Source organism: Xenopus tropicalis, chromosome 5 (genome assembly GCF_000004195.4).
Source record: "Xenopus tropicalis strain Nigerian chromosome 5, UCB_Xtro_10.0, whole genome shotgun sequence".
Taxonomy (NCBI): domain Eukaryota; kingdom Metazoa; phylum Chordata; class Amphibia; order Anura; family Pipidae; genus Xenopus; species Xenopus tropicalis.
The window spans coordinates 54,004,388-54,024,522 of record NC_030681.2 but is presented as its reverse complement, the minus strand read 5'-3'; the positions used below and the strand labels follow the sequence as shown (position 1 = coordinate 54,024,522).

Genomic DNA, 20,135 nt, shown 5'->3' with positions numbered 1-20,135 from the left:
AAGGACAGATCAGTGACAACTTATCCCACGTGGCCATATATGATGTAAGATAATGTAGTTTGCACTGACACTGTATGCAGCTAGGAGTAAACTTGGGCTTTATCTACAGGTGAATGCCTAGGGTAGTCTAAATAATTTATAATCTCAGCTCATTGCTATAGGCTGAATGCTAAACTACCACTGCCTCTTAGATTTAGCTAATTTCAGCTCTAAAGTATGCCCAGCAGTGGATACTGCAGCTTGGATCTCCTGCCATCCCCAATGGGACGACTGGGAAATGCTGCCTGCTAGATACACGAACAAGTGCCTTAGCTGACACTGTCTGTTTTCAGCCTAGCTGCAGCTATAGGGTTGCCTTACTGCATGTTCCAGGTCGTAGAAATAAAATTGTTATGTTTTAGCAATTTGTTACTTACCTGCTCTGCTAAGAAATACTGAACAATTAAATAATTAAATGTACATTTTGACTGTGTTTTACACATCCCCAAGGCTTCATTTTTATTTGCACTAATAAAATTCTTCATAATTTTGTTCTTACAAAAATTGATTGTAAGTTATTAAAAAATAAACAAAGTCCTCTACTAGTTAATAAAACATAGGTGCTTTGTACACAGTATCAGTTGCTACCCAATAGTTTTTCATTACTGTATTTCCCAACTATTTAGGTAGAATGGATTGTTTTTACAGCCACAAAATGGTTAAATAGATAAATGTTTTGAATTGTACTTTATGTGATGCAACAGTCTGCAACCTCATCCTGATATTCTGCAAAATATATTTGATTTTCTATGACAGCCTCTTTTATTGTTTGCTTTATTACGGTAGATAAAAGGATGCTGACAAACTGAAATGCACAAATTCTTAATTTATTTTAAATGGAAATCTAATTAGCTTAATTTTGCATTGTTTTGCCAAAAAAAATAGATTTTTGAAACCAAGCAGTTTAAAAAATAATGGTTTAAAGGAAGCTTATTAAACATGATCCATTAAAAAAGTACAATGCACTGTGCATAGCATTATAACAAGGTAACCTAAAGCTGTTATAATGTTCCAAAGAGATTAACGTTAAAATAATATATATAGTGGGCAAAGAGTCTTGTATTTTAAGGATATTATGGGGCCTATTTATTAAAGTACGACAGGTACGAATTACAAAAAATTCGTATTTGATTTTACTATGCATATTTTCTGCGACTTTTTCGTACCTTGTGACAAAATCGTATTGTCGCGCAGAGTACGAAAGTTTTGGATTTATTCAAGCTTCGATATTGTGACTTTCCTTGGGCCAGGTTGGGACTGCAGAGTGTTATTGAGTCCTATGGGAGGCTTCCAAAATCATGCACAGATGGATCAAAGTTGGAAAGGTTTTCCTGCCATTTATGATCGTTCGGATACGAAAATTTCGGATCGCCAATATGATATTATCGTGACTAATACGATTTTTTCGTAAGCATTTTCGTGATATTTGCGATCATCATAATTTATCATATTTAATCCCAATTTTTCCCAATTCGGGATTCAAACTCGTACTTTGATGAATAGACCCCTAGGTATATGCAGTACAGAGCAAAAACTTCTATTACCTGCCATTTGTTGTATTTGGTAAGTATCTTGAGTCGCCCATTTAAGATTTCCATTCCTTCCCAATAATACACATGGAAATTGACCAATGAAGTATAGCAGGTGTTTGGACACTGCTAACAAGTGTTATTTAAAAAGTAGCACAAACATCTATTCTACAATTTTCGCAAAATATTGGCCACTTAAATCTTCTTTGCATCAGAGTCAACTGATAATTGTAGTACATAATGCTGTATATAAGACAAAAATGTCCAAGATGGTGTGGTTCTGTTGAGTGAAACTGGAAATTGCAATTTATCGACAGGTGAAAGGCAACAGGCTGGAGAATTATAGTGGTATGAAGCCACAGGGTGCATGCTTTTGTACGGAACACAGAACAATTATTACTAGTAATATCTGTGTGTATTCCTACCCCCAATATATATTATGACACATAATATATGTAGGGGATCGGAGAACTCTTTCCCCTGTTTCTCAGTCTGTCACATCATCCAGCCCAGCTACAGACTGGGGAGGAACCCGATTGGCTGGATGCCCCAGTGCACTGTTGGGAGAGAAAGGTATGCCTAGGTTTGGAGCCAAAAATCAGGGCCTAGCAGCTTATAAAGGGAGTCCCTGTTGTTCTGCCAGAGTTGAAACAGAGAGATACAGTAAGCAGTGATTGTAAGAGAAATCTGCTACACTGTGGTTAGATGCCTTAACCCTGGGATTCCAAGGAGTGATCCATCTGAGGAAAGCTATTGAAAGTCTCCTGTGTGTGTCCCCTGTGTAAGGAGAGGTGTTTTCCGTGGCCTGTTACGTGGAAGCAACTGCCTATTCCAAAGGGAGAGGTACTTTGGAGCAGGTAGCGCTACCTGGGAAACTGAAAGAGCTCTGGGGAAGGGACTTTGCCAGGACTGAACTGGGAAAGGGTATTTCCTCCAGGAGTGGAGGTGGAACTGTATCCTCAGAGAGATTGAGCCAGTAGTGGCTAAAACCACACAGGTTTCCAAACCAGGGTTATTATTGATTGCATGTTAATGCTATTTTATTTACATCCAGTTATATAAAGTTGATATTTGCTGCAAACTGTGTGTGATTATTTCCTAGTGGAAATTCCCATGAGGTGTGCTCCTCAGTGTCCACTAGGTGGAGGCACTGCACTAAAATCCCAGTCCCTGTACCTTTTATCTGCATTAGGGAACCAAATCTTCTGCACTAAGCAAGTAAAATAAGTGAGTGTGCCAAGAAAGGGTTACATATACATACTACTGCATATGCATATAAGAATTCCCCTTAAGTTACATAATATCAAATGCACATAATTCAACTTGCACAGAATTTTTTGAAGGCACTCAGATTTAAAATTCATTGTCACCCACAGTAACAGCCCAATCACTTGATGTCAGTAATTTGAACCCCAATACCTCCAAAGTGTTTATTGCGCCTTTCCACCCCCTTTGTCAGTGGTACAGTGCGGTTAGAAGTCCATGAAATGTATGCTTTTTCTTGCACTCCACAAAAACACTTTGAAGGTGCTTGGTAATAACAGTTCTAAGTGCACATAGAGTCTTGTGAGTTTGAAAGAACTGCACTGAAAAAGCTTGGGAAAATGCTCTATAATAACTGCGGGTGTATTGAGTTATATTCTTTACTACATGGTGTAGTGGTTAGCATTGCTGCCATTCACTGCTGGGGTCCTAAGATTGATTCCAGCCAGCCAGTTTGCATGTTTTTCCTTTTTCTTTATGGGTGTTCTGTGGGTAACATAGTAAGTTAGGTTGAAAAAAGTCACATGTCCATCAAGTTCAATCTTAAAGGAGAAAGAAAGGTAAAAACTAAGTAAGCTTTATCAGAAAGGTCTATGTAAATACAGCCATAAGCACTGACAGAAACGCTGCACTGACTTCTCTGAAAAAAGATTTGTTGTATCTGTAATTCCTGTGCCAGAGACACACAGCTCTCTGTTCTCTGCTCTTTCCTGCTCCCCCCTCCCTCAAGAATGCTAAGAACTCACTCCTCCCCTTAGGAATGTTGATCTTTGCCAATCAGCAGGAAGCTGACTCATAGGGGCAGATTTATCAAAACACGAGTTCGAATCCCGAATGGGAAAAATTCAGATTGGAAACGAAAATTTCTGAAGATCGCAAATATCACAAAAATGCTTACGAAAAAAACGTATTAGTCACGATAATATCGTGATCGGATCGGCGATCCGAAATTTTCATACCGAACCATTGCAAACAGCGGCAGAGCCTTTCCAAATTTTCCGAAAAAGTCGCGCAAGCGCGAAAAAATCGGAGAGAATACGCTCGGAGCGTTCATGTTGTAAATCTCCTCCCTAGTCTTACTAACTGAGCATGTTCACTTGGTCTGCATGTCTGTGCAGGAGTGAGGCATTATGGGAACCTTCTTTACACAGCTCAGTGTTTTTTCTTCCTGTTGGGCTTCAGATCTTCTGAACAGGTGAAATATGGGGAGACTTAAGGGCACTATTGAGACAACTGAAGGTATGCCTGCAGCTTGAGATAACTCTTTACTAGCCTTTCCTTCTCCTTTAATGCCTATATATAACATGCCTAACTGCTAGTTAATTCAGAGGAAGGCAAAAAAACCCTCTCTAATTTGCCTCATTTGCTGAAACCTTCCAACCCCTTCTTGAAACGATCTAATGTATCTGCCAGTACAACTGATTCAGGGAGGGAATTCCACAACTTTACAGCTCTCACAGAAAAAAAATCCTTTTCAAATATTTAGATGAAATCTCCTTTCTTCTAATCATAATGGATGCTCTGTCAGTTAGAAGGACCTAATGGTAAATAAAGCATTAACAAGATTATTATAAGGTCCCCTTACATATTTATACATAGTTATCATATCACCTCTTAAGCGCCTCTTTTCCAGAGTAAACAACCCTAACTTTCCAGAGTTTCTTCATAACTAAGACTTTCCATACCCTTTACCAGCTTAGTTGCACATCTCTGTACCCTCTATAACTCAATAATGTACCATTTGAGCACTATGGGTACTATGATTTAATTAGTTCCTGAAATATGATAATAGTGTGTAATCTCCGGGGTAGGGTAACAAATATATTACTGTACATCACTGCAGAATATATAAATAAATGATAACAGAAATGATAATATAGAAATAATATTGAATAATTATAGATCCTAAATTATAGAAAGTATTATTATAGAATAATAATATAGAAACAGTGCACACATCTGGGAGCCAGACAGGAAATACAAATATTGTTATTATGTAAAAGAATTTTGGTGAAGATGCAGTATGGACTGAATTGAAAGTGTGTTATTTAGTGAAGGGGTTTGCCATTCCTGCTGTCAGGGGACAATATCATGTCAAGCTTTTGAGATATTGATATCCTGTTTGGGTACAGATTCATCACACACACAGACAGTGATTGACTCTGCTAACCTTTTTCCTGAGATTTCCTGTTATTTAGAACAACGCATGTATGATCTTGTTTGCCATGACTTAGTCTTAAATAACGATATATGTTTCTTTTTTGGTAATATTTTAGTCTTACTCTTTTTTTTTTTACAATGTTATATTTTATGGTATTTTCTCCTTTGGCTTCAGAGCAACAATAAAATAAATATCTTCCATTATATTGCATGCTATTATAGCAACTCCTTGTATCCCATGTAAAATATCATATTTTTTTCTGCAGTTTAATTCAATTACAAAAAATCACAATCAAAGAAATCCTGAAAATCTGAATGAAAACACATTCAAAAAGTCAAATTTGTAAAAATTAATAAAAAGAACAACTGCATGTTTTAGAATAGAGAAAAAAACTGTTATCAAATGAAAAAACACATATTTCATTAAACACCAAAAGAAATGAAAAAATATTTGTCCAGTACTTTTTAAACCAGTCTCCTTGGCAGTGCTAAAGGCTGAGGTTTAATGACATTTTAAAGACAGTTCAGTTATTATAAGAACTGGAAATCTTCTATTTAATATCAACTTGTCTCATGCAATTTGATTTTTTTCATTTCATTTTTTATCACCTAGTCCAAAGCTATTCCTGGGCAAATGTAACCATAATGTAGTCAACGGAAAAAACACCTATGACTAAAGATATCCATATGTCTACCACAGTAATTTTATATCCTTGCATTTGAGCTAAAATCATATCCTTTGATATCCACCAGTTTGTGTCTCGATAACCAAATGGTATAAAAAATGTGTCATTTATGAAACTGATAATTTGAGGGGGGGGGGTATTGAAAGTGATTTATTATAGCTGACACTTTTGCTTCATTCGAAATAGCATAATTCTGCCTATTCCCTTGCCTGATACATATGTCAGATAAAGATAGACAGGCAGGCACAGTTACCTAGTGTCTTGCACTTCTCATCTCAGAATTCAAATTCCCCACTAAATAGATGTAGATTTCATTATATTGAACTCAGAATTTTAAAACCGATTCCCTTTTTCTCTGTAGTAATAAAACAGTACCTTGTAATCCCAACTAAGATATAAATTGGATACAAAACAACCCTATTGGTAATTAATGAATGTTTTATTGATTTTTTAGTAGACTTAAGGTATGGAAATCCAAATTAAGGAAAGACCCCTTATGGAGAATGCCCTTGGTCCCGAGCATTCTGTATAACGGGTCCTATACCTGTATTTGCTTTTGCTTTAAAGGACACATCTCCCCACCCACACCACATAATTTGTATTGCATGTATCCCTTTTTTTGCCAGCACCATAACATTTTCCTAAAACAAACTGCAGATTTCACTCGACCACCATGTTCCCTCTCAGATATCATCAGTGACATTTATATCTGCAAAGAGCACAAGTGAGCTGTAAAGTTCATGCAATCAAGAGTGCAGGTTTACACAAGCAGAACTTACTTTGATTAAAAATTCTGCTTGGATTGAGCACTGTAATGGTTAAACTGAGCTCAGGAGAGGAAGTTAGGAGAAAAAAATAGGAACAGATAGCTAGAGAAGAGTTTTTTGGGGACCAGCAATGCTATCTCTTCATTGGCAGAAAGGTTTGTTAAGTAATCTCAGCTAAGAAGAAATAAACATGTCTAGTAGCCAACAGCCAAATTAAATTCCTGAGGGAAGGGGCCGAGTGGCTAAAAGAAGGAGAAGGAATCCTAAGTGATGAAGGGAATGCTGCAGTCTTACTATTAACCTATGAACAACAAGAATGGCAGGTATTGAAAGATTTTAAAATGGACATTACATGTCCTACAACGTATAAACAGGGCATATTTATTACTTGTCAATTTTTGGATGAGGAATAATTGAAGCAAGAAAATGCAAGTGAATTCCGTAACTTAATAAAGGTCCCAAGGAGAACTGAAATGCTGATTTACTTGCACTTTATAAATACGGTAGTTTAGGTTCTGCGCTCCTCCCCCCCGTCGACGTCCGCTCGGTGCTGGCGGGCGGGCCGCTCGGTCGCACCCCCCCCTGGACGGACTAAGTTCTGTGCAGAGTAGGTACATGGGCTGCGCGGGGGGGCGGCCCGTGCGCGCAATGTGCTCGGGCGCCGGATCCGCCGTTAAGATCCTGCAGTTCCCCCCACCGTGCGTGGCACTACCGGTTACGTGGGTTCAAGAGGTAAGCTGTATGCTGCACGGGGGGGGGGGGGCGTCGGTGCGCGCTACGCGCTTGTGTGCCAAGTCTGCCGCTACGAGAAGTACTGCAGTTCCCCCCACTGTAGGCCAATCCTTATGATTTGAACAGATATTATTTTTTGTTATAATAATGGAAACATAGTATGTCATCACAACCTTAATACTCACAGGGCTGAAATACACATAAACGCTGACATGAAAATTCCCCTGAGGTCACTTGACGAAATGCTTGGGCCTCATTGATTGATAAGCTTATGTTAGTGCAACTTTTATGTATTAAACTATTTACGTTTGATTTTACACTATGGGAGTGTGCCTCTCTGTTTTCATGTGATTTTAGATATCGGTAGATTGACTTGGTACGCAAGGTGGCTGCACCCCCCACTGACTACGCACCTGGAAAGCTGTATATATTTTTTGTGAACTTTCATTGCACTACATTTATTCAGACTGTGTATTGGTTCAAGAACACTGACTTTCTATTTTTATCTTTTTACCAGTTATTTTTGTTGTTTGTTTTTATGTATTTTTTGCTCTTTATATAGCGCCCCTTTTTTCTATTTTTAATGAAAATTACATTGTACTGTAAGTGGCAATCAGCAGGACCAATGATATCCAAATGGCATCAGAAGTGGTAATCAGCATAAGGACAAACTGTTGCAATAAAACTTGTCTGATTCAAATAAGGAAAAAAGGACACAGTTGCATGATTCAGCTAAAAGCAGTGCTTGAAGTGGGGTGGGATTGTGTTCTTTTTTGTGTGTTATGATGGGCATGTATGTGGATGTGCCTCGTTTCACAGCTGGTCAAATTTCTTTAATCAAAAAAACTCTCAGGAGTTTATGTGAGTTTCTAAAAACAGAAAAAGTAAATCTGCCCAAACAGCTGCCTACTTTCACTAATGTGAACTAGGCAAAAGTCCCATGACATGGGTTAAAGGAACAGTAACATCAAAAAATGTAAGTGTTTTAAAGTAATTAAAATATAATGTGCTGTTGCTCTGCAAAAAAATTGTGTTTTTGCTACAGAAAAGCTACTATATAAATAAGCTGCTGTGTAGCCATGGGGGCAGCCATTCAAGCTGGAAAAAAGGAGAAAAGGCACAGGTTACATAGCAGATAACTAGTAGATAAGCCCCATATAATGGGGGTTTATCTGTTATCTGCTAAGTAACCTGTGCCTTTTCTCCTTTGAATGGCTGCCCCCATGGCTACACAGCAGCTTACTTATATAAACTATATTAGTCTTTCTGAGGCAAACACACCAGTTGTAGCAATGCAGGGCAACAGTACATTATATTGTAATTACTTTTATACACTTTCATTTTTTGGTGTTCCTGTTCCTTTAAGAAAATATGAAATCTAGTCACTGTCAGACAGCAAGGATTGCAGTACAGCTGCGGATACCTGCAGTACTTTTATTAAAAGCACTAATGATCGATAGCTGCTTTACTCTTTTGTCACTACTCCGGACTGCTGGCACACCACTAATTAAGTACCCAATATAGTGGGTCATAACAACTCTACTGGTGTATTAATTATGTCTGTAGGACTGGATGAATGCACTGCTATTATTTTAACGGATTTTCCTCTGCTTGGATGGCATGTTAATAGTTTTACATTTAACGTTCATTGTTTTACATTCAACAATTTAAAAATTTAAGGGGGGAAAAGCAAACCACAGTTTGCTGTAATACAGTGATTTTGTAATAAGACAAAATGCATAAATATATGATGTTTTACCTAGTCTAGATAACAAAAAAAAATCAAAAAACTTTATATTTGTATTATTTTGTGCATTCATTTCCTAAACCCCTGTAGTTTATTTACACATCTTATAGTTTATAGTGTGTTTCCATAATCCCCTTTATACAATGCAGTTTCATCCTACATTAGACAATATAATTGATGCAGAATTCAATCTAAGCTTCAGTAAAGCTCTGGTTTTTATGGAAATCCAGGTTAAAAATCTGGACCAGCAATTTTAAACCAAGCAGCCTAGAAAAACAGACTGGTTTGATAAATAAATTGTGGTGTACACAAGTAATTTTTCACAGCGACATTGTGAATTCACTTAAATTATAATCCTAAAATTGTAAAACCATTGCAATCATAAAATGTTGCTGGCATAAATAATTTGTGGAATTGCATACTACTACTGTAATAAAGGAAGAATTGCTGGCGATAAAGCATATGACATATGAGTTATATTAGTATGGATGGTATGATAGTAGATATTGATATGCTGAAGTTGTTGCTGTAGTTTTGCTGATTAAATGCATTGGCACTCTTGACAAATTGGCAGCAGCATGATCATGCTGAAAATCGCCAAATGTTTGGCAATGTGAAGTTAATACACCACAATCTGTTTTACAGTGTCGGATTAGCCTACAGGGATACCAGGAACATTTCCGGTGGGCCCAGGTGTCAGTGGGCCCTCCTGCTTCTAGCCATTTGGCCTAGTTCATGGTCAGTACTTATTTTCCTATGGGAACAAAGCAGCTAAATAAATGGAAGAATAAATTATAGTATGGAAAAATAAAAAAAAAACTAGGAAAATATAGAGACTGAGTAAGAAGTAGATGAGAACTAGTTTGGAGAGTGGGCCCATGGTCAAGTTTTTCTGGTGGGCCCTGGCATCCCAGTCCGACACTGCTGTTGTATGTAGGTTTTAGTAAATAGATGCTTTTGTGCAAATTTTTTTGGTGTACAGTGATCAAATTTGAAATTTCATTTAATATGCCTTCAATACTGTATGTATGTACATATGCTTCACTGAATTAAGGAAACTAGGAGCTTTTTATAGCATTTTAACTGATTTTCTTTTCATTTAGATATGCAATAAATCACATGAAAATATTTTTTCACCATGTAAACTTAAATGTAACATAAATATTCCATCCATTGTTTAAGATTCAGCTGTAGAAATGTTTCCTTATACCACATCATTCTTTTAAGTGTTCTACAACTGCTAAGTGAGCAACTGGCTTAAGGTATATTTCTTTTCATTGTTCATAGCGGTATAACCAGAGGTGGTGTCCATGAAGTGACGTTTGTCCCTAAGGGTATATAAGTAATTGTTGTAGTATGCACTGGTAAACATATACAATAGTCATATTTTAAGTCAAGAATAAAAACAAAATCAAGTTTGTGCACAAAACATTTTAAAGGAACAGTAACATCAAAAAATTAAAGTGTTTTAAAGTAATTAAAATATAATGTGCTGTTGCTCTGGAAAGAACTGGTGTTTTTGCTACAGAAAAGCTACTATATAAATAAGCTGCTGTGTAGCCATGGGGGCAGCCATTCAAGCTGGAAAAAAGGAGAAAAGGCACAGGTTACATAGCAGATAACTAGTAGATAAGCCCCATATAATGGGGGTTTATCTGTTATCTGCTAAGTAACCTGTGCCTTTTCTCTTTTGAAAGTTATATAAACTTTAGTAGTCTTTCTGAGGCAAACACACCAGTTGTACCAGTGCAGGGCAACAGTACATTATATTGCTATTATTTTTTGGTGTTACTGTTCCTTTAACATCACAAACTATATTCTAGAAATTTAAACATGCATTCTCATAGCTTCCAACTGCACTGATTTTCGTGGGACAGTCCCTCTTTTGACAGCTCAACCCACAATCCGGATTCTTACTGAAAAGTCCCTCATTTCCCTTTGATCTCCTGCGCTGAAGCTAAAAAAGATACAAATTTAATTAAAAGTAGCTTTTCGCAGAGAGCCCATAAAGTTAACAAGCAACACCTTGCATTTAGATACAATTGTAACTAATAAGCTAGACAGGTCTCTTGGGAACTGAGACTTGCAGCTTAAAGGGCAATTTTAGCTTTTTTAAAAAAAAACAAAAAAAAACCTGTAATAACACATAAAACAAGGCCCCAAAACCCCAAGAAATATGTTCAACTTTTAAATAACCTACCAAATTTAGTCAAATGGGAGTGGTATTTAGGGGGTGTAGTCACAAAAATGGGCATGTCCCCTTTTTCATTTTCAAAATGTTGGGAGGTGTGCATTCTGTCTACCAAACTGTATATTGTTAATCAAATGTAAAAAACACATGTAACAGAACCAGTGATGTATAAAGTTACTTGAAGAATGAATTATGTGAAAACTTGAATTAAATATATAATTTTGTACATTACTATTGTATGCCAATCTCCACAATATATCTAACTGTAATTTGTTATGTTTAAATGACAAAACAGGAAGATTACATTACACAGAATCCATCAAATAAAAAAACAATACAAAACCAATAAGAAGCAAGCAAACTTATTAACCAATAACAGCACTCTTTAAGTAAACATTATTTTACTGTTTTTTTCCCACTGCTTTAATTAATCCAGTAACTGGAAATTGTAACAAGTGGATGACAAAACTAATGTAATGATAGCATGATTCTGTTAGCATAAAACAGATATAATGAGATTTTTAGGTATGTTGTAGCTTAGAATTAATATAAAGATAAGAGTGCAAATAATAAATATTATAACTTTTGATTATATGGCTATTGCCATTATCACCTAACCATTAACACCTACACCATCATTACAATAGACAATATCACCTTATTAAGATGACACACTGTAATTCTAAAGCCAATAAAATACAAGATCTTTATTGCATGATATTAAAATTACTTTGACATTAAAAGGATAACTACTCAGGCTCAAATCTATGGCATGGAGGCAATGGAGAAGCTTAGGGTGACAGAGTTTTTGAGAGCAGTGAACTGCTTACAATCCAAGCTCACAGCCTGACCTAAACAGCAGTACTGGACAGTGGGGCCTAAGATGGAGGTCAGTGTTTCAGAAGAATTCCTATTAAAGTTTGAAAAGTGAAATGCCTTGTATAGACAGATTAAAGTCCAGCATTACATATTGCCAAAATATCACTAGGTATGAGGCTGACACATTTGGAAACAGTGCCATATTTTTTGTGTAAATTATATAGTATTCATACAGTTAGGAACAAGCCAATTTCTCCTGACATTTGCCATGTTGTATGACCGGTACTGTAACTACTATTTAGAAATCAACCATTTCTTTTTAAAACAAATGTCAAACACTTAATTCTTTGAAATGCCTGCAGGCACACACAGAGAGATGCAGTAAAGGGCACTCCAACACTTACAGAATTAATGTGTTATGACACTAGTCCCAAGCCTTTAGTGGCTGTGCTGCCACATAGCAGTTCCCTTGAATAAATTGTAAATGGTGTATTTTGTCACTTCACAAAATTATAATACAAATTATTTGCTACAGATTAGATTCCAAGTTGGCCCCAGTTCAGAAGCAGAGAAGCTAACTTAAGACAAACATGTATGCATACTTTTAGGGGCACATTTACTAAAACTCTTTACTTTTTTGAATTGGCGCACAGAAAAACAGTGTAAAAAAATCCAAAACCTCTAAAGTTTTGTGGCACAGTAAATCTGCAACTTTTTTTCTGCGATTTTAACGCTAAATCAGAATCAGAAAAAAATCTGAGCATTAGTTAATGGCCCCCTAAGTCTTTCCACAAAACAGTTGTCACAAAGCAATTAAAAAGTGAAAAGTAGAGCTTACCAATTCTGCTTTTAATGATGATTTCAAGAATTTCTTGCTCTAATTAATACTCTTACTATAGCCTTACCTTATGGTTGTTTAACAGGTAAAAGGAAAGGAAGCATGTACATCTATGGTAGTACAGGTATAGGACCCATTATCCAGAATGCTCGGGACCAAGGGTATTCCGGATAAGGGGTTTTTCTGTAATTTGGAACTCCATACCTTAAGTCTACTAAAAAATCAATAAAACATTAATTAAACCCAATAGGATTGTTTTGCATCCAATAAGGATTATGTATATCTTAGTTGTGATCAATTAAAAGGTACTGTTTTATTTCTACAGAGAAAAGGGAAATCAGTTTTAAAATTCTGAATGATTTGATTAAAATGGAGTCTATGGGAGACGGGCATTCCGTAATTCGGAGCTTTCTGGATAACGGGTTTCCGGATAAGGGATCCTATACCTGTAGTTTGTAAGAGCTGAATGAGTATTCTAAACTTATAGTTTAAGATATAAAGGTATGATGTGACAATTCCCTGGTTGGCAAATTGCTATTTCATATCACTTAGGTGCACACTGACAACTTTGTTGTTCACCCTTGAGATAAGTTTTAGTATGATGTAGAGAGTAATATTCTGAAACAATTTGAATTGATCTTTTTTAATTACTTCACTTTTTATTCAGCAACTTTTTATCCAGAAGTTTGAAATTTCAGCAGTTATCTGGTTGCTAGGGTTCAAATTACCTTAGCAACCAGGGATTGGTTTAAATGAAAGACTGAAAAATTATAGGAGAGGACCTATTTTTAAGTTGGAAAATGTCAGAAGAAAAAGGCACATAGTTCAAAAGCTATAAAAAATAATGAAGACCAATTGAAATTTTGCTTAGAATTGCCCATTCTATAGCATACTAAAAGTTACCTCAAAGGTGAACCACCCCTTTAAAGTGATACTGACACCAAAAAAATTCTTTTAAAAATATTAACCTACATCCAAACCTACCTATAGGTCATGTTTTTTCCTAAAAGTCCTGTTTCTCTACATAAAACTTACTGAAGATCCTGAACCCGACTGTAGCTTCTCAATCTGTCAAAAGGACTACGTCATAAACTGGGAGGATTCAGCTTGCCGTTTGCTTCAAAGAGTTCCCCCTCCCTCCCTCCCTGCATAGCATTGCATGGAGTTGTGAACTAGTTAGCAGGCAGGCTTGATCTTTCCGTTGCCTGCCTACTTCAAAGGGCTGTGCCCCCACCCCCTCTCTTCTCTTCCCATGAAGAATTAAATAGCAGGCCTTAAGCTCTCCTGTGCCTGTCTCCCTCCCCCCTCCCAATTACTCATAGACAACGGAGCTGAGCTTGTCACACACCGGCAGAAAGCAGAAGGGGCGTTGCAAGTTTGTGATTGGGCATATTTATTCACTTGGGAGGCATTTCAATTAAAACCCAGAAGAGGGGAACAAACATCGCTGCTCCGTGGGTCTGTAATTCGTGCTACTATAATTATGAAGTGAAAACACTTTGCAGATTTAGTTTATAAGGAATTTAAAGCTGATACAAATTAAACACAACAGCAGGTGTAAAAAAATGTTTTAATTGGCTGTCAGTATCACTTTAACAATAGGGAGGTTGGATCTGATCTGAACTGTTGGAAAAAAAAATCTTAGAGACTGAAAAATAATAACTCACCAGATTTTAACTGGTGTAATAAGAAAAATTGTGCTAATTCAACAAACAAAACCAAAAAACATGCATGTAATAAGGCTAACATAACCTGATCCTCTTTCACTATCATTAAGAAATCAGGCCCTAGGTGTACAATACAGACAATAGTAAACTAACTAGTGGACAAATTCAGTTGCAATGTGAAAACTAAAAGATAGTGATATGTGGGCCAGCCTAACACTGCTGGACCCACGGGTTTACATGTGGGTCAGGTGGGGGCAGGCCAACCTCGACACATCATTTGCGGGTTTGGTTTGAGTTCTTCCGCCTGCTCACACTGTTGGCTTACGGCTTCTGGCTTTATAGGCGAGGGCATGTGCGGGTCTATAAATAGAGGGGAGAAACTGGGTCTGGTTTGGGTTGGGAGCAGGCGGGTTAGGGTTGAGTGTGGGTCAAGGTTTTCTTGGCCCACACATCACTACTAGAAGACTACTATGACTGTGAGAAAATATTTACTTGTTTTTTTCAGTGACAAAAAATGTATCAATATTGTTTGTATCAATGGGTTCATGTGGCATATGTGTGTACAAGCCCTTAACTACATGTTTACAGGGTCAGACAGGGGGATGTAGGGCCCACAAATGTAAGCGTGAGGTATACACCCTTGCCATCAGCCCTGGTGGACTGCCCAATAAAGTTGTCAGTTTGGTAAATTGTCAGTTTGGTAAATCATTATCTTAATAAGTGACAGACAACTGTTGCTAGATTTCCAAGTAAGTACCTTAGTTGTGAAAAAATGACACTGGACTAAATGATCTTGGTTTCTTGAATATGTTGGTTCTATAGAAACAACATTAAAGGACAAGGAAAGGCAAAGTCACTTGGGGGTGCCAAAATGTTAGGCACCCCCAAGTGACTTTAATCGCTTACCTTGTACCCCGGGCTGGTGCCCCTGTTAGGAGAAAACAGCACCAGCCCAGGGTACCTGGAGCGATGCGCTTCCTCCATCTTGCTTGGTTTAGCTGCGACTATGCAGTAGGCGCATGCGCAGTAGAGTGAAAAGCCGACTTCTCTGTTAAAGTTCGGCTTTTCACTCTACTGCACATGCGCACGCTCGCGAACCAGGAAGAAGGAAGAGCTGCAGCTACTCCGGGCTGGTGCTGTTCTCTCCCAACAGGGGCACCAGCCCTGGGTAAAAGGTAGGCGATTAAAGCCACTTGGGGGTGCCTAACATTTTGGTACCCCCAAGTGACTTTGCCTTTCCATGTCCTTTAAGAAACAATAATTATTGTTTAAAAAGAGTCTCATATTCATTATTAGGCCATAAATTTATTTCTAAGGTAAACTATATATTTAGGGGCAGATTTATCAAAACACAAATTCGAACCCCGAATGGGATTGGAACGAAAATTTCTGAAGATCGCAAATATCACGAAAATGCTTCCGAAAAAATCGTATTAGTCACGATAATATCGTATTGGCGATCTGAAAGTCATGAAATTTTCATACCGAACGATTGTAAACAGCGGCAAAACCGATCCGATTTTTTTGCGCTAAAAATACGAAAAAGTCGTGCAAGCAATCAAAAAAGTCACGGAAAATAAGATTGGACCGATCAAGTGAACGGTCGGAGCGTTCGTGGATAAGTAAATGTGCCCCTTAGTGTATATATATTAGACACTCTTTCCTCAGACTGTTTTCTGAATATAACATTCCCTCAGGCTACTGTTCTTGGTACCCTGTCCTTTTTTTGTTCTTTCAACAACTGTCAGCAGCTTGACCTGCATGCCACAGTAAGTCTTGCTAGGCCTTATTGAGATGACTTTATTCTCTGGCATTATATGCGCATAGTTATGCACAGTGACTATTAAAATTCAGTGAACTTTTCAAAACTTAAATGTTTCTTGGAAACCTGCAGAGTAATAAGATGTTCTCACAGCAGTTCCAAAAGTGCTATAAGAGAAATAATATGGCATACTTGTTGGCGACAAGCAAAGTAAAAGACATTAATTTCATTTTGTTTAAAGGATGCTAGTAGAATGCATTGTCATATTTTTTTTACTCTGCCCAGCAGTTTCTTTTAGAAGCACCAGGGTGCTGCTGCGAGCATTTAGATTCTCAGGAGAGAGACACATGCAGGCACAGTTTAGTTGTAGAGGTCTTAGTATGTATGGTAAATTCTACATGTTCCTTTAGCTTCTTGAGTAACAGGCCAACTGAAAATGTACAGCTTTAGGCTTTATGTTTATCAGTCATAGCAATGCTTAAAGGCTAAGTCACTGAGGGGTGGCAAAATGTTAGGGACCCCCCAGTGACTTTAATCGCTTACCTTTTACCTCGGCTGGTGAGAAGAAAACAGCACCAGCCCGGGGTAGCTGCGGGCGAGTGTTTTCTTTTTCTCCTTCTGCCTTTTGCATGCTTGCGCATGTGCAGTAGAGTAAAAAGCCAAACTTTAACAAAAAAAATCAGTTTTTTTCACTCTACTGCGCATCTGCCGGCCCCGGCATTCAGAAGACAGAAGGAAGAGGAGACACTCGCAGGTACCCCGGGCAAATGAGGTTTTCTCCTAACAGGAGCATCAGCCTTGGGGTAAAAGGTAAGTGGTTACAATCACTGGGAGGTGCCTAACATTTGGCACCCCCCAGTGATTTTTACCTTTCCTTCTCCATTAAATGCTGTCCTTGTTACACAGACTCACTCTCTGTTTATTAAGATCTAGATATGCCAGCTCTCCCAGATATTTTGGTAGCGTCTGGGTTTTCACATCCCCTCTCCCCAGTGTCCCCCAGTAATAGCCGAGACACCCACTTCCCCTACATTTTGAATTAAATGTTACCCCACCACTATAAAAACCTGCAAATTCTCCAGTACTATACCTGAGTGCTTCATTAGCACAACTGTAATAACACATAAATCAAGACCCTAAACTCCACAAAAGTGTGTTAACACTTTACATGACCTGCCAAATTTTGAAAATTTAGGGGGTGTGATCAAAAAAATGGGCATAGTTATAAAAATGTTTCCATACTACTCACGCTATTTCTTTTTGGCCCTCTTTGCATTCTCAAATGTTAGGAGGTATTGCAGCTTTAGAGGCTCTGATGGACAGTCTCCTTCTGCGTAACTATATGTACAGCAGACCTTGTGCTCGCAGGGGGCCAGTGCAGTAGGGGGGCTCAGACCAAGGGGTCTACTGCACCTTAGTTACCCCTTCCTGGTCATGCCAGACCCTCTCAAAAGATTTTTCTGCAGGGGGGCCTGGCGGGACAGAGTTACACTGCTGGTCTTCTGCGATTGGGCCAGCAGGAGCCAGATAATGAGAAACCCATGCAGCAGTTACAACAATGTTGGGAGAGCTGGGGGCGATTATGTTTGAAGGAGGGGTAGGCAGGGCACTAGTGACAAAACTGGAGCAGGAACTCTTTGCCTGGACAATAGAAGGAGGTGAGAAGGCTTTACTTGGGGAAACGAGAGAGACTTGGAGCAGGAGAATCTTTCTGTTTTAATGGGGACTCCTCTGAATTGTACAGTAATGACATGAGCCGATTACAATGAAGCACAGAGATGTATTGTGGATGGAGAAGGCACACCTTTAAGGCCCCAATACACGGGCCGATAGAAGCTGCCGATATCGGTCCCTTGGACCAACTCGGCAGCTTATCGGCCCTTGTAGGGGCAGAAACGAGCGGACTGGCCGACCGATATCTGGCCTGAAATTGGCCAGATATCGATCGGCCAGGTTAGAAGATTGGGGACCGCATCGGCTCGTTGCCAACTGCCCCATTGCCGCGTGCAGAATTCACCTACATGCCTCCCCGATATCGCCACCCGTAGGTGGGGATATCGGGTGAAGATCCGCTCGCTTGGCGACATCGCCAAGCGAGCGGATCTGCCCGTCTCCGCCAGTAAAAAGCCACAAGCACAGTAACCAATGGATGCACTCACTTGAAAAAAATTAGGTTAATGCCCTAAAAATAAATAGCTACAAATGGTCTTGGGGCACAAGGCTGCTGTCTTACAAACACATATTAAAATGGAGCATCAGTTAAAAACCTCAGTGACCCTGCTATACTCTGGCGGCTGGCCCACCGAGTGTTCTACCCCTGCTGTTGAATCACTAAGAGTGAATGGTTTAAGTACAGTACAGAGGGTTTCCACTTAATTAAGACAAAGCCGTGTCACTAGCTGTGCCTTTTATAAGGAAGCATGCTTCTCTATGGACTACATCATTTCTTTCTACTGCTGCGATACAATAATTCCATGTATTCTATGAGCACAGATTGATCATCAACTTATCCTCAGGATATCTGTAGCGTCATAACAGCTCAGGATGGACACTTAACATCCATACTGCTTGTATTATATCCATCACTTACAATTGAATTCTTCATCATGGCTTTGACAGTGAATCCCTCGGAATCGGACTTCTTGCCCTTGCTATTGCTGCCGGCTTCTGTTCCTTTGCTTGTCTCATACACCATATTCGGGACTAAGCGACACCGACCTGCTAATCAATCTGGAACAGTTCGCGCACTGAGATGGAAGAGATATTATTTCCTGGGGGCCGGAACCTGTTGTTTACGTTCGGTTGCCTAGGCAACAGCGGAACACGCGGTCACAGTTGCTAAGCGACGTATAAACACTTGACGTGACGTACAGCAGTCCCTGGTAACTGCTTAGTAATTCTGTGCGTTTAATAGCAACACTTTCCAGCGTCTCTGTGGCGTTGGGCATGCGCATTGTGGTCGTACGCTTTAGGGTAACAGAATGGCAGTGCGGGTTCAGCTTTGCTGTAACTAGCGGGAGCTTTGGCGCCTAAATACGGGGACATGTGTGAGGGAGCGCAGCTGTGTTAGTACCTGCATCACACGCGTTTAGTAACCGAGAAAAAGAAATACTGTATGTTTGTGTTGACGAATGGGGGGGTGGGGTTGGTTATATCTCTTTGAGCCTCTTATACCTAGGTGTATAAAAATGGCGTGGCTAGTAAGACTTAGAGCGGGCTACTAAAGCGCAGCTGTGTTAGTACCTGCATCTTGTACACGTGTTTAGTAACCGATGCAATTAGCAGCTATGCGTCTGCAACAAAGAGTCACTTCACGGAATGCTCGACATGCGGCAAGTGTGTAGTTGTTACTTGTACTTAATCTCTTTGTCCACCTGCCCTGTTTCAGGAGAAAGCACACTCTGGGTGAAAAGACTGCCAGTTCTTGTGCTTTTTAAAACTTCTGAAAATTTAAAAAATGGAAAGAGAAGGGTTGTCTTATTGTCAAAACCAGGCAAAGCCAGGCAAATAAATAACCCCAAACTAGCCAAAACCATTTAAAAAGTAGCCCAAAAATGGTGCAATATGGATAGTGGGAAAAAGACTAAGGAGTTGGATGGCTTTTTAGCAAATGAGGAAATGCAGGGTTATGGGAGACAGATCTTAATGCAGGTATCCAGAAACCCATTATCCAGAAAGTTCCGAATTACCGAAAGGCCATCTCCCATAGACTCCATTATACGTAAATAATTCTAATTTTTAAAAATGATTTCCTCTTTCTCTGTAATAATGAAACAGTACCTTGTGCTTGATCCCAACTAAGCTATAATTAATCCTTATTGGAGGCAAAACAAGCCTATTGGGTTTATTCAATGTTTATTAAATGATTTTTAGCAGACTTAAGTTATGGAGATCCAAATTGCAAAAAGATCCCTTATCCGGAAAACCCCAGGTCC

General features: G+C 38.8%; 1 protein-coding gene across 2 annotated transcripts in view; it reads right to left on the bottom strand.

Annotated features, from left to right (window-relative positions):
- The window catches only part of pacrg (parkin co-regulated), a 288,572-nt gene extending 269,538 nt beyond the window's left edge, over positions 1–19,034 (bottom strand). Inside the window, exon 1 of one of the 2 annotated variants that reach the window (XM_018093769.2) lies at positions 18,791–19,034. In XM_018093769.2, the coding sequence (XP_017949258.1) occupies positions 18,791–18,895 (105 nt within the window). In that variant the 5' untranslated portion in view covers positions 18,896–19,034. The remainder of the gene's footprint in view (positions 1–18,790) is intronic. The other variant, NM_001112922.1, reaches the window with a different exon arrangement.
- Between the last annotated feature and the right edge of the window lie 1,101 nt (positions 19,035–20,135).